The following is a 12,686-nucleotide window of genomic DNA, read 5'->3' as shown; positions in this document are numbered from 1 at the left end:
GCTGTGTCCTGATCCGGAGCAGGGCCAAGGGCAGGCACTTAACCCATGTCATTTGGGTCTCAATCATTAATTTAGTAAGGGTTTGTTTCAGTGTTTGGTTCATTCTTTCTACTCTCCCTGAGCTCTGTGGGTGCCAGGGGGTATGAAGTTCCCAATGTATGCCCAAACGGTCCATTAGTTGTTGGACCACCTTTGATGTAAAATGAGTGCCTCGATCAGAATCTGTCCGGTGTACCAACCCATACCTGGGAATTATGTCTTCCAATATCACTTTAGTTACTACATTGGCGGTTGCTCTGGAGACTGACACAGCTTCTACCCAATGTGTCAAATGATCCACTGGAACTAGGAGGTATTTCCATCTATTAATCTGAGGTAGTTCAGTAAAATCTACTTGAATAGCTTGGAAGGGGCGTAAGGATATGGTACGTCCCCCAGATGGAAGCTGTCTCATGACTTTCTTGTTTACTTTTTGACATACTAGGCATTTGCTGGTTACCTGCCTTGCTATCTCATAAACTCCAATACAGCCATACTCCCGTAGGAAATGATCACACAGAGCTCCTGTTCCCCAATGGGTGTTAAGGTGTAATTGCTCAAGGATTTTTCGGGCTAAGGCTTTTGAAATCAGTTGTCTCCCATCCTCCAATTTCCAGATCCCTTTTTCATCTTTCCTTCCCCCTATCTTTTCAAGTGCCTGTTCCTCTGTAGGAGTGAATACTGGTGATTCCTCCTGTTCATCTGATGCTGCTACCTGTACATGGAGGACCCTCTCCTAAGCTAAGCTACTTGCTTAGCTTCACTGTCAGCTAAGTTGTTCCCTCTTATGATTAATGAAGTTCCCTTCTGATGTCCTTTTACATGAACCACCGCTATTTCTTCTGGTAGTTTCAATGCCTCTAAGACTTCCCTAATTAGGGCTTCATGAATTAAATTTTTCCCTTTTAACATCCCTCTTTCTTCCCAAATTTTTCCAAAGGTATGAACTATTCCAAAAGCATACTTAAGAGTCTGATATAAATGGTTCCAAATTTATTCATTAAAAGATGCAAAGCCCGATTCAGTGCATATAATTCACAGGTTTGAGCTGACCAATGAGAGGGCAATTTCCCTTTGTCAATCGTTTCCAATCTTAGCCCATCAACCACTGCGTATCCCGACAAGCGTTTCCCATTTACGCGCCCCGAGGACCCATCCACAAAATATTTCTCCCCTTCTGGTTAATTCCTGTTCAAATAAATCTTCCCTTTTTTCAGTCTGGTATTGAATAACCTCCAGACAGTCGTGTGCTAAAGCTTCAGTAGGCTCCCCATACAAAAATGGAGCTGGATTTAGGCTTTGGCTAGTGGAGACTGTTAGATCTGGACCATCAATCAAGATTGCTTCATATTTTAAAATCCTAGACTCAGTTAGCCATTTTTCTGCTTTTTGGTTCAGTGTATTTCTCACTGAAGGGGGAGTATATACTTCCCATTTTCCTCCTAGTGTTAATTTTCTACTTTCTTCCACCATGAGTGCTGTGGCTGCCACTGCTTGAATGCATGCCGGCCAACCTTGGCTTACAGGATCTAGTAACGGATGTTGGTCTCTTCTCCCAGGCAAGCAGTACCAGAACAAGAGGACACAGTCTCAGGCTGCGCCAGGGGAGATACAGGCTGGATGTTAGAAAAAAGTTCTATACAGAAAGAGTGATTGCACATTGGAATGGGCTGCCTGGGGAGGTGGTGGAGTCGCCATCACTGGAGGTTTTTAGGAGAAGACTTGACGGGGTACTTGGTGCTGTGGGTTAGTTGCTTGGGCGGAGTTGGATTGGTTGATGGGTTGGACGCGATGATCTTGAAGGTCTCTTCCAACCTGGTTTATTCTATGTATTCTATGTATTCTATGTAACTTTGATAAGTATGCTACTGGTTTACGTGACCCTCCCCATTCTTGAGTCAGAACTCCACAAGCCACCGCTCCCTCCACATTAACAAAGAGCTGGAATGGTATATCCAGGGAAGGGAGGCTCAAAACTGGAGCAGTAGTCAAAGCCTTTTTAATTGTTTCAAATTTCTCCTCATCTTCCCCTGTCCAAACGAAGTTATCATCCCCTACTAATTTTTCATATAAAAACTTGACTAATTGACTATATCTCTCAATCCATCATCTACAATATCCTAGTAATCCTAATAATCTTCTGACTTGTCTCTTTGTTTCAGGGGCTTGAAGAGATATAATCCCTTCTGCCCTTTCAGGATCTATCTTCCTGGCTCCATTACTTAACCATAGTCCTGAATATTTAACCTCAGGTTCCACAAATTGTAATTTGCTTTTTGATACCCTTAATCCTGAATTTCCCAGGAAATTCAAAAGGTTGATGGTGGTCCTTCTAACTTCAACTGCCCCTTCTCCTGAGATTACATACATATTGTGTGATTAAAACATCCTTTTCCTGTGGAAATGACAATAACAGTTTTTCCAGGTTTTGACCAAATAGATTGGGAGATTCTGTCAAACCTTGGGGCAATCTGGTCCACCTCAATTGTTGCTTTCTCCTGGTGACTGCATCTTCCCATTCAAAGGCAAAGATATCTCTACTGTTTTCAGCTAATGGGCAGGCCCAGGAAGCATCTTTAAGATCTATACCATTTATGATTTGGAGGTATGTGACTCAACAACGTGTAAGGCTTAGAAACTACAGGAAACCCGAGTCACGGTTCTCTTGTTCACCTCCCGCAGGTCTTGCACCAACCTGTAAGTCCCATCCTCTTTCTTTACTGGTAGTATGGGGGTGTTATGTGGGGACATAAAAGGTTCCAAGGTTCCCTCTTTAAGGAGGCAGTCTATAACTGGCTTTAATCCCTCCCTCCCTTCTTTAGGTATGGGATACTGTTTAACTCTGATAGGATGTTCTGGTTGCTCTATAGTTACTTGTATAGGTTCAATGTCTAAACTCCCTCTATTTTCTTCACTAGCCCAGACTTCTGGGTTAATCTCTGCCTCCTCCTCAGTGTTTAATTGCAATATTCTAACCCTCATCTGCCCCTCTTCTGGAACTACCCCTATTCCCAACTGAACTTGTAAATCTCTCCCTAGTAAATTACATCCTGCGCTTGGCACTACCAAAGTATCTCCTACCCCAATTCTAGCCTCGGTTTCTAATTTAACATCCTTAACTACAGGGACTTTAAACCCTTCCCCCTTTGCCCCTAAAACCTTTACAGTATTTTTACTCTCCACACACCCTTCAGGAACCTTGGTAACACTCGTAACGTTCAGCTCCTGTATCTACTAAAAATTCTACAATTTCTTCCTGGGGTCCTACTTTTAATTTTATCAAGGGCTCCTGTTGGTATTTTTGCCCCAGGTAAAAGAGCCCCTGACACCCCTATTGCTGATCTTCCTCAAAAACTTTTAAGATCTCTCTTCCTCCTTTGACAATCTCGTTTAAAATGCCCCATTTTCCCACAATAATAACATTCAGTACCCTTACTTCCAGTCTGAGCATTCCCCAGGTCCCAGTGAGGCCTGGGGGTTTTATCCCTAGGTGGAGGGTGGGAGAATTGTGTTTTCTGGCCTGCTTTCCTCATGCTAGCTACCATGATTTTGGCCTTAGCTTTTGCTTTTTCCTCATCTCTACGCACATACACCTTCTGTGCTTCCCTCAATAATTCTTGAAGTCCTCTATCTTGCCAGTCTTCTATTTTTTCCAATCTCTTTCTAATATCTGGCCAGGAATGAATGACAAAATTTACCTTTAACAATACCTGGCCATCCTGACTGGTGGGATCTATTCTTGAATATTGCTGTATATTTTTCCATAACCTCTCAAGCCAATCAGTAGGGGTTTCCTCCCTTCCCTGTTGACTATTGAATGCCTTTTTTGTATTTTGCCCCCTGGGTATTGATTCCTTTATGCCTCTAATAATCAGGGTTCGATATTCATTCATGTTTTGTCTGCCCCTATCATCATTACGGTTCCAATTAGGAGAAGCTAGGGGCATCTTCTGATCACCTGGAGGTCCCTGCTGATTTTCCCTTTCCCAAATCCTCATTCCCGCCGTCCTAATCATCTGTCTTTCCTCTGAAGTAAAAAGGATTCCCAAAATTGATTGCATTTCTTCCCACGTGTAAATATTTGGCCCCAAGAATTGATCAAATTGTTCTGCTACTCCAATTGGGTCTTCCAGGAGACCTTTTAATTCCTTCTTAAAGGCTCTCACCTCAGTAGAAGTGAGAGGGACATTTACATATCCAATTCCCCTATTCGCTCCCCCCAGGGGCACCTCTCTCAAAGGATATAATGGCACTCCTTTATGTGGAGTGTCTGAGTCAGTAGACTCTTCCTCTAAAACCATGATATTTGTCTGTCTTCCAGTTTGCCTATCTCCTTTCCTTTGGCGGGTGGATTTAGACGGGGGAGGACTCGGGGTTGGGCTAGTATGTCCCTCTGAAAGGGGGGCGGGGGCTGCCGCCGAGGGGACGGGGGCTGCCGCCGAGGGGACGGGGGCTGCCGCCGGGAGGACGGAGGTTGCCGGCGGGAGGACGGGGGCTGCCGCCGGGGGGACGGGGGCTGCCGGCAGGAGGACGGGGGTTGCCGGCAGGAGGACGGGGGCTGCCGTCGGGGGGACGGGGGCTGCCGGCAGGAGGACGGAGGTTGCCGGCAGGAGGACGGGGGCTGCCGTCGGGGGGACGGGGGCTGCCGTCGGGGGGACGGGGGCTGCCGGCAGGAGGACGGAGGTTGCCGGCAGGAGGACGGGGGCTGCCGCCGGGGGGACGGGGGCTGCCGGCAGGAGGACGGGGGTTGCCGGCAGGAGGACGGGGGCTGCCGCCGGGGGGACGGGGGCTGCCGGCAGGAGGACGGGGGTTGCCGGCAGGAGGACGGGGGCTGCCGCCGGGGGGACGGGGGCTGCCGGCAGGAGGACGGGGGTTGCCGGCAGGAGGACGGTGGCTGCCGCCGGGAGGACGGGGGTTGCCGGCAGGAGGACGGGGGCTGCCGCCGGGGGGACGGGGGCTGCCGCGTTATAAGGTGGGGGTAAGTGATTCAGTGGTTCCCACTTTTTAGGTTCTGGCTCTTCCTCCACCTTAAAAGCCGTTACTGTCGCTGCTGACCAGACGTTGCCTTTCCAGCAAGCGGCATATTCACTCTCCTCCTGATTGAAAGGCTCCTTACTGTTAACATGAAGGTTGACAGCCTGACAGATCCATCCTTCCGAGGACCCATACTGGGGCCAAAATAAATTGTCCGATCTAATCTTCTCTCTAGCCCATATCTCCATACAATAATATATCATTATTCCCTTATCTTTATCCCGCGTATTAGGATTCTCATCCCAATACGCTAGTTGTAACCCCAGAGGGCTGTCCGGGGGTATATCCCTGGGTACCCTTTCGCTCCCGTTTTTCCCGGGGCTGGTCTGTTTACCCGACCCTTGCCCCATTTTCCCGAGGTCCACGTTTCCGTCACCAACCGCTTCGTCCCTTCACTGGCCAAGTCCCTCGCGGGATATTGGAAACGCAGTTCGAAGGACTCCGCACTCGCTTCGTGGATCCGGACTGTCCAGCCCACGTCTCACGCACACACACACACTCTCACTGACCTCAATAGCCGCCCAACCGGACAGTACTTACAGCCCTTTTCTTGCCCGGGATTTGTGCACAAGAATTACAGGCAGCCGCGGCAAACCGGGAGCTCCTTCCCTTGCCTTTATCTTACAATGTTGGCTGGATCGTCTACCCGTGCTCCGAGAGGCTTCCAGGGTCCTTCTTCCGGGCCGCCGAAATCGGCGTGGGCACCCCCCCTTTCCGAAGGGTCAAAGAAGTCCTCGCAGGCAGGGTAATCGCGTACGGGTCACCAAATTGTGAGAAACGAGCTCACTGCTGACATTTATAACCAGTTTATTATAAAATAAAGGCAACACAGCGCTGGGCGCAGAGCGAGTTTGCTGGAGGCGCGCCTTGACAACACGAGCTGAACTTATATAGACGACAAACATACATATTAATATAGTAGAACATACATATTCATATATTCCCCAACACGCTCCCACCCCTCTCCATCAGGACTGAGACAAAACCTGCACTCATGACCCGGCCAGTCGTCAGACCGGTTGGCGTCCCACCCCTCTCTCCCAATGCCCCACACAATACAAACCAATCAGCCCGATGACCGAACCCCACGGTCCCTGCCAAAGACAAATACTAAAGGCAACACAATTTCTCACACCCTCCACCCAAAGTCCTTCAGCCTCTTTACCAGTGTCTTAGCTGTGCTAATGACATGTGGGAACAAACTCTGCAAGTATTGGAATCAGAGAATCACAGGACTGTTGGGGCTGGAAGGGACCTCAAGGCTCACCCAGCCCCAGCCCCCTTGCCATGGGCAGGGACACCTCACACCACAGCAGGTTGCTCACAGCCACCTCCAGCCTGGCTGCAAACACCTCCAGGCAGGAGGCTTCCACCACCTCCCTGGGCAACCTGTGCCAGGCTCTCACCACCCTCATGGGCAACAACTTCTTCCTCACAGCCAAGCTCAATCTCCCCACTTCTAGTTGTGCTCCATCCCCCCCAGGCCTAGCACTCCCTGGCACCCTCCCAAGTCCCTCCCCAGCTTTCCTGCAGCCCCCTGCAGATCCTGGAAGGCCACAAGAAGCTCTCCTGGGAGCCTTCTCCTCTCCAGCCTGCACAGCCCCAACTCTCTCAGGCTGTCTCCATGGCAGAGCAGCTCCAGCCCTCTGCTCCTCCTCGGGGCCCTTCTCTGGACACCTTCCAGCACCTCCAGAGCCTCCCTGGAACAGAGGCTGCAGAAGTGGACACAGAGCTCCAGGTTGGGCACAGGGAGATGTCTCCACAAAGCTTGCACACCGTACAGCGTTAGTAAGGGATTTGTGTAGTGTCAAATCACACACAGTCATTATAGTTCCACCAAATGGTGGGGTTAAGATAATTAGCTCTAAGGACCCATTTACATCATCCACCCCCCAAAATTCATTCCTTCTGTGCTTGCACAAAGCCATGAGGTGGGGATGGGCAGGGGTCTCAGGATGAAGTAAGTAGTCCTCCTCACAACTGTAGTTGTCACCTGGTACCTGTGTAATGGTCTGGCTGCTTGGCTTTCCATCCTCTTCTTGCCAGGTGTCATAGCCCCTAGCCTTGAGCAGATACTTTAGTTGATAATGAGCTGCTGTATCAAGCCTACATCCTGACAGTGAGCTACTTTCTCAGGCCTGCTGATTCTCATTATAGAATAGTTAAAATGGTCTACCAAACATCTGCAAGGTCAAACAGCTTCAGAGTCAGATCCTAAAATGACTTTGCTGTTATAGAATCACAGAATCAATAAGGTTGGAAAAGACCTCAGAGATCATCAAGTCCAACCTGTCACCCAAGACCTTGGGACTTCTAAACCATGGCACCAAGTGCCTCATCCAGACTCTTCCTAAACACCTCCAGTGATGGTGACTCTACCACCTCCCTGGGCAACACATTCCAATGGGCAATCTCTCTTTCTATGTAGAACTTCTTCCTAACATCCAGCCTAAACCTCCCCTGGCACAGCCTGAGATTGTGTCCTTGTGTTCTGGTGCTGGCTGCCTGGGAGAAGAGACCAACTCCCTCCTGGCTACAACCTCCCTTCAGGTAGTTGTAGAGAGCAATAAGGTCACCCCTGAGCCTCCTCTTCTCCAGGCTAAGCAACCCCAGCTCCCTCAGCCTCTCCTCACAGGGCTGTGCTCCAAACCCCTCCCCAGCTTCATTGCCCTTCTCTGGACTCGTTCCAGCAAGTCAACCTCCTTCCTAAACTGAGGGGCCCAGAACTGGACACAGGACTCAAGGTGTGGCCTAACCAGTGCAGTGTACAGGGGCAGAATGACCTCTCTGCTCCTGCTGGCCACACTGTTCCTGATGCAGGCCAGGATGCCATTGGGCACCTGGACACACTGCAGGCTCATGTTCAGCCTACTATCAACCAGCACCCCCAGGTCCCTCTCTGCCTGGCTGCTCTCCAGCCACTCTGACCCCAGCCTGTAGCACTGCATGGGGTTGTTGTGGCCAATGTGCAGAACCTGGCACTTGGACTTGTTAAATGCCATCATGTTGGACTTGCCCATCTGTCCAGCCTGTTGAGGTCCCTCTGCAAAGCTCTCCTACCCTCTAACAGATCAATTCCTGCCCCCAGCTTGGTGTCATCTGCAAACTTACTGATGATGGACTCAATGCCCTCATCCAGATCACCAGTGAAGATACTGAACAGGATGGGGCCCACTCCTGTACATATTTATTCACATAGTCTGATACATACATCTAATACCTATCCTCATACTAACACCTAGTCTAATACATATATTTATCTAATCTAATCTTATCTAATCTAATCTTATCTAATGCTTTGTGGAGACATCCCCTTGCACCCAGCACCATGAATAAACTGACCTGCTTTATGGCTCTCTAGTAAGAGTTGGAGAGTTTGTTTCCACACGTCAAAAGAAGCCCTCAAACAGCACTTAAAGTCCTTCTGCCTCTTTACCAATGCCTTAGCTGTGCTCAGGTCTCTGCAGGGTGGTTCCTCCCTGACCAGATCACCACCATGGCACCTGGCTGCTCCTCAGGCTCCATGGCACACCCATGGGAGCTGTGAGCCTTGGCCCACCTGGCCTCTGCCCCTTAGGCCATGGCCACCCCTGTCCCTCAGCTCTTCCCATGGCCAGGAGGGAGGCAGAAGCACCAGCACCACCCATCAGAAGAGTGTGGTGGTCCTACGCCCCTGCTCTCCCCTGCTGAGGCTGTATCTGGAGTCCTGGGGTCCAGTTCTGGGCTCCCCAATTCAAGAGGGACAGGGAACTGCTGGAGAGTTTCCTGCTCCTGAGAGGAAGGGGCACCTAGGTCACCCTCCACCCGTGGTGGATCTCACAGGTGAAGAGTGCCTACCTGGCAGAGCTCTTCTACCCAGTGCTGATGTTCCAAGAGGAGCTCAACAGGCAGTGCAGCAGCTGGGAAGATGCCAGCATGGCTGGGTGGCACTGCACAACGTCCCAGCCTGAGCCTCAGCCCTGCCTGAAGGCTGCACAAGTGGAAGCTTGGCCTCAATTCAACCTTGACAAAGGCACCCTTAGGGTGAAGGAGGCTGGACCCTTGTCTGTGCATACTCCAGCACAAAGGCTGTAGTTGGCATGGTCCTGTCTTTCAACAGAAGGCCACAGAGCTTCTGTTTTCTTGGGTGAGGTCCCTCAGGGGACTGTGGTCAGTTGGACAGGGTCCAGCTGGAGGTCTGTGCCTTGTGGGGTCCCTCAGGGGTCAGTGCTGGGACCAGAGCTGTTCAATGTCTTCACCAAGGACCTGTCTGAGGGCACAGAGGGCACTGGCAGTCAGTTTGCTGGTGGCACCAAGCTGGGAGCAGTGGGGAGAGCCCTCAGGCTGTGCTGCCATCCAGCCAGAGCTGGGCAGGCTGCAGAGCTGGGTGGGCAGAAAGGGAATGAAAGCCAAGAAGGGCAAGGGCAGAGTCTGGCAGCTGGGAGAGAACAGCCCCAGGGAGCAGGAGAGGTTGGGGCCTGAGCTGTGGAGAGCAGCGCAGAGGAGAGGGACCTGGGGGTCCTGGTGGCCAGCAGGATGGCTCCGAGGCAGCAAGGTGCCCTGGTGGCCAAGGAGGCCAAGGCCATCTGGGTCCCTCAGTTTAGGAAGGATGTTGACTTGATGGAACATGTCCAGAGAAAGGCAACAAAGCTGGGTAGGGGTTTGGAACACTGCCCTTTGAGGAGAGGCTGAGGGAGCTGGGGTTGCTTAGCCTGGAGAGGAGAAGACTCAGGGGTGACCTTATTGCTCTCTACAACTACAATCCCTCAGCCTCCTCTGCTCCACACCAACCCCCCCCAGCTCCCTCAGCTGCTCCTCCCCAGCCCTCTTCTCCAGACCCTTCCCCACCTTTCTTGCCCTTCGGTACACCTGCTCCAGGCCTCAGTGTCCTTACAGTGATCCCCATCCCCCCTGCTCCCGGCTGGCTGCGGCTCAGCACCCGGAGCCGCTGCCTCTCCACGCCCGGCGGGGCTTCCGGCGCAGGCTCCCCGCACCCTGCGCTGCACCTCCGCGCTTTCGCTTTCGCTTTCCCGGCGAGGTCGGCGGTGGCGCGGCAGGGACCGGGGTCCGGCCGGAGGTACCGGAGAGGCTGAGGGGAGCCGGGGTCCGGCCGGAGGTACCGGAGAGGCTGAGGGGAGCCGGGGTCCGGCCGGAGGTACCGGGGAGGCTGAGGGGAGCCGGGGTCCGGCCGGAGGTACCGGAGAGGCTGAGGGGAGCCGGGGTCCGGCCGGAGGTACCGGAGAGGCTGAGGGGAGCCGGGGTCCGGCCGGAGGTACCGGGGAGGCTGAGGGGAGCCGGGGTCCGGCCGGAGGTACCGGGGAGGCTGAGGGGAGCCGGGGTCCGGCCGGAGGTACCGGAGAGGCTGAGGGGAGCCGGGGTCCGGCCGGAGGTACCGGAGAGGCTGAGGGGAGCCGGGGTCCGGCCGGAGGTACCGGAGAGGCTGAGGGGAGCCGGGGTCCGGCCGGAGGTACCGGGGAGGCTGAGGGGAGCCGGGGTCCGGCCGGAGGTACCGGAGAGGCTGAGGGGAGCCGGGGTCCGGCCGGAGGTACCGGAGAGGCTGAGGGGAGCCGGGGTCCGGCCGGAGGTACCGGGGAGGCTGAGGGGAGCCGGGGTCCGGCCGGAGGTACCGGGGAGGCTGAGGGGAGCCGGGGTCCGGCCGGAGGTACCGGGGAGGCTGAGGCGGGCGAGTTCAGGCACCGGGCGGGCTGAACGGAGCTGTCTGTCTCAGGCTCCTTCCCGGCGGCTCGATCCCCGCGGTTCACTTCCACCCTGGGTCCCGTCCGGGATGGCCTGTCCTCGGCTGTCCGGACGCGTTTCGGCCCCGCTGTCGGCGCCGGTGTCCGCGGCGCTGCTGGCGCTGCTGTGCGGTGCCTGGGCTCTGTCCGTCGCCCCGGAGAGCGCCGAGTTCCCCTGGACGGCGGTGAGGCTGCCCACCGACGTCGTGCCGCTGCACTACCGGCTGCTCATCCACCCCAACCTCACCACGCTGACCTTCGCCGGCACCGCCGACATCCAGGTGCTGACCACCCGGCAGACCGGCGCCGTCATCCTGCACGGCAAGCGGCTCAACATCAGTGAGGCCACCCTGGCCGAGGACGCCGTGGGCGAGGCGGCCGCGGGGCCGGCGCTGAGGGTGCTGCAGGAGCCCAGCCGGGAGCTGGTGGCTCTGCTGGCGCCGCGGCCGCTGCTCCCCGGGCGCCGCTACACGATCCGCATCCGCTACCGGGCGCGGCTCTCGCAGTCCTTCCACGGCTTTTACAACAGCAGCTACCGGACCCGGCAGGGAGAGCTCAGGTAGTGCTGCTTGGGAGCAGAGCCTTCAGCAAAGACAAGTGCCAGGGCCGGCACTAGGGGCACGACAGCCCCCAGCAGTGCTGCAGCCGTGGGGCAGTGTGGCTGCAAAGCTGCTAGCAGAAAGGGACCTGGGGGTGTGTTTAGGGCTGCAAAGATGCTGAGGGGACTGGACTGTCTCTATCCTGCCCTAGTCAGCCCACAGCTGGAGTCCTGGGGTCAGTTCTTGGCTCCCCAGGTCAAGAGGCACAGGGAAATCCTGAAGAGAGAGTCCAGGGGAGGCTCTGAAGCTGCTGAGGGTCCTGGAGCAGCTCTGTGAGCAGCAAAGGCTGAGAGCCCTGGGGCTGAGAGCCTGGAGCAGAGCAGCCCCAGAGGGGAGCTGAGCAATGCTCAGCAAGAGCTAAAGGAGCTGTGGGGGGCAAGAGGCTGGGGCCAGGCTCTGCTGAGTGGTGCCCAGGGACAGGCCAAGGGCCAAGGGGCAGAAAGTGGAGGGCAGGAGGTTGGATGTGAGCAGGAGGAGAAAGTTGTTTGGTGTGGGGGTGCTCGAGGCCTGGAGCAGGCTGCCCAGAGAGGTTGTGGAGTCTCCTGGTGTGGAGAGCTTCCAACCCCCCCTGGGCATTGTGCTGCTGAGCAAGCTGCTGTGGGGGCCCTGCTGGAGCAGGGCTTGGGCTGGGTGAGCTCCAGAGGTCCCTTCCAGCCCCTCCATGCTGTGGTTCTGGGCTCACAACACAGTCTCAGGCTCCTTGCTCCCTGCACTGACATTTCCCTGTCAGCCACACTCACAAAGCAGAGGCTGTTCCCTGTGGCACTTTCCCTGCTCTGCAGCAGGCTCCAAACTCCTCGTTTCAGTTTGGTGCTGTGCAGGAAGTTGGTGCTGAGCTGCTCCAACAGCTCAGCCAACAGCTTGCACTGCTGTGTGCTCTGCAAGGCCAGAAGGTTCCAGAGCTCCCTCGAGCTGGTGAGAGTGCAGCAGCAGGGCACAGGGCCGGGTGCCAGCCACACAGAGCCACCCAGAGCTGCTGAGCTCAGCCAGGGTTGGTGCCACTTGCCCTGCACTGTCACCCACAGGTCCCTTCCAGCCTCCACCGTGCTGGGGCTCTCCTCTGGGGCAGCAGGGAGGAGAGCACTGCAGGTGTGAGCAGAGCTCTCTTGTCCCCTGGCGCAGGGTGCTGGCAGTGACACAGTTTGAGCCCACAGCTGCCCGGATGGCCTTCCCCTGCTTCGATGAGCCAGCCTTCAAAGCCACCTTCTCCATCCGGATCCGCAGGGACCCCGAGCACCTCGCCCTCTCCAACATGCCCATTGTAGGTGGATGCTTCTCACTGCCTGCTGCTGGTCTGTGT

At 54.8% G+C, this 12,686-nt stretch overlaps 1 protein-coding gene across 1 annotated transcript in view; it reads left to right on the top strand.

The window, feature by feature from the left end:
* Positions 1-12,686, top strand: part of ERAP1 (endoplasmic reticulum aminopeptidase 1) — a 35,777-nt gene that overhangs the window by 1,724 nt on the left and 21,367 nt on the right. The window contains exons 3-8 of the mRNA XM_054177799.1: positions 4,440-5,003; positions 5,433-5,540; positions 5,654-5,818; positions 8,896-8,996; positions 9,949-11,346; positions 12,509-12,647. Coding sequence (XP_054033774.1) covers positions 4,440-5,003; positions 5,433-5,540; positions 5,654-5,818; positions 8,896-8,996; positions 9,949-11,346; positions 12,509-12,647 — 2,475 coding nt within the window. The remainder of the gene's footprint in view (positions 1-4,439; positions 5,004-5,432; positions 5,541-5,653; positions 5,819-8,895; positions 8,997-9,948; positions 11,347-12,508; positions 12,648-12,686) is intronic.

Source organism: Dryobates pubescens, chromosome Z (assembly GCF_014839835.1).
Source record: "Dryobates pubescens isolate bDryPub1 chromosome Z, bDryPub1.pri, whole genome shotgun sequence".
Classification (NCBI taxonomy): Eukaryota; Metazoa; Chordata; class Aves; order Piciformes; family Picidae; genus Dryobates; species Dryobates pubescens.
This window is presented reverse-complemented; position numbering and strand designations above follow the sequence as displayed.